The 1,501-nt window shown below is 53.2% G+C and overlaps 1 protein-coding gene across 1 annotated transcript in view; it reads left to right on the top strand.

Annotated features, from left to right (window-relative positions):
• Positions 1-1,501, top strand: part of PTSG_10329 (uncharacterized protein) — a 4,987-nt gene that overhangs the window by 587 nt on the left and 2,899 nt on the right. Inside the window, exons 3-6 of the mRNA XM_004988321.1 lie at positions 330-391; positions 562-634; positions 890-964; positions 1,172-1,299. Of these exons, the coding sequence (XP_004988378.1) occupies positions 330-391; positions 562-634; positions 890-964; positions 1,172-1,299 (338 nt within the window). The remainder of the gene's footprint in view (positions 1-329; positions 392-561; positions 635-889; positions 965-1,171; positions 1,300-1,501) is intronic.

Raw genomic sequence — 1,501 nt, 5'->3', positions numbered from 1 at the left:
GTGTGTGTGTGTGGTGTGGTGTGTGAGTGTGCGTGTGTGTGTGTATCTATGTGTGTCTCTGTTTGTGTGTGTATATCTCTGTGTGTTTTTCTATGTGTGAGTGTGTGAGTGTGTGTGTGTGTGTGCGTGTGTGCGCGCGTGTGTGCGTGTGCGTGTGCGTGTGCGTGTGTGTGTGTGTGTGTGCGTGTGTGTGTGTGTGTGTGTGTGTGTGTGTGTGTATGAACGCGCGAAGTTGTGCAGCTCGGCGTGAGTGTCTCACTTGGCACCCCTTCCGCTCTGCACCTGATGGCTCCATGCTGGCTTTCCTCGCACGCGTTTGTGCCTCCCAGAAATATGAAGAGGAGCTGCAACAGATTGTGCAGCAGTTAGACGCTTGGAATCAGGAAGATGAGTAAGTACTTGTTGGTGAGAGAGGCACTGTACTCATAGTCAACAGTTTTGGCACATCTGCTGCATATGGGGACGTGCTGTTTGTTGCGTTGACGGGGGATGGTGTGCTTGCTGTGTGTTGGGTCGAGCGTTTGTTCGGTAACACCATGTTGGAATGCAACGCGACAACAGGGAGCTCCGGAAGCAATCGAGCAACTCCAAGGTCAAGGATGCCAAGTCGACCTTCAACGACAAGCCGAAGAAGGTTCGGTTCCTGTGCAAGCGCACGCGTGCACTCTGTAATCGCAGTTTTTGTGTTTGCGTGTGTGTGTGTGTGCGTGTGTACGTGTGTGCGTGTGTACGTGTGTGCGTGTGTGTGTGTGTGCGTGCGTGTGTGTGGGTGTGGGAGGACATGTGGAGTTTACAAAATGGTGAGGCTCATTCACAGTCTGCGATTGCACAACCATTGACACGCTCACCATATTGTGGACGCCATCAACCCTATCGACACTGAACACAGGGAATTGACATGCTGATTGAGTGTGGAGAGATTGAAGAGAAGACCCCAGAGGCAGTGGCGCAATACCTGAACACGGTGAGAAGACGGAGGGGGGGAATGGTGCGCAATGCTGTGTACGTGAGCGTGCATGCGTGCGCGCGCGTGTGTGGTGTATGCGTGTGTGTATGTTGCGTATGCGTTTGTGCAAGTATTGTTTCTCGCACTCCTCGTTTATGTATACCGCGATTCCAATAACGCCACTGTCATGTCCACCACCACCACCACCACCACCACCACCACCAGGCGAGCGGGCTGAACAAGGCGAGCGTCGGCGACTATCTCGGGGAGAATGACGAGTTTAACTTGAAGGTTCTGGAGGCGTTTGCACACCTCTACGACTTTAACGGACAGGACTTTGACGAGGCACTCAGGTAGGGGAAGCAGGAAGTGGAGAGAAGGGGCTGGGGGATGGGGTTGTGTGTGTGTGTGTGTGTTCATGTGTGCGTGCGTACATTTCCATTGCTTTGGGTAGCGAGCATTGGCGAATCATCGTGGAGGTTTGTCGCAAGACGTACACGCACACACACATCACACACACACACACACACACACACACACACACACACACACACA

The sequence above is a fragment of the Salpingoeca rosetta genome (genome assembly GCF_000188695.1).
Source record: "Salpingoeca rosetta unplaced genomic scaffold supercont1.36, whole genome shotgun sequence".
Classification (NCBI taxonomy): Eukaryota; class Choanoflagellata; order Craspedida; family Salpingoecidae; genus Salpingoeca; species Salpingoeca rosetta.
The sequence above is the reverse complement of the archived record's forward strand: the minus strand, read 5'-3'. Positions and strand labels throughout refer to the sequence as shown.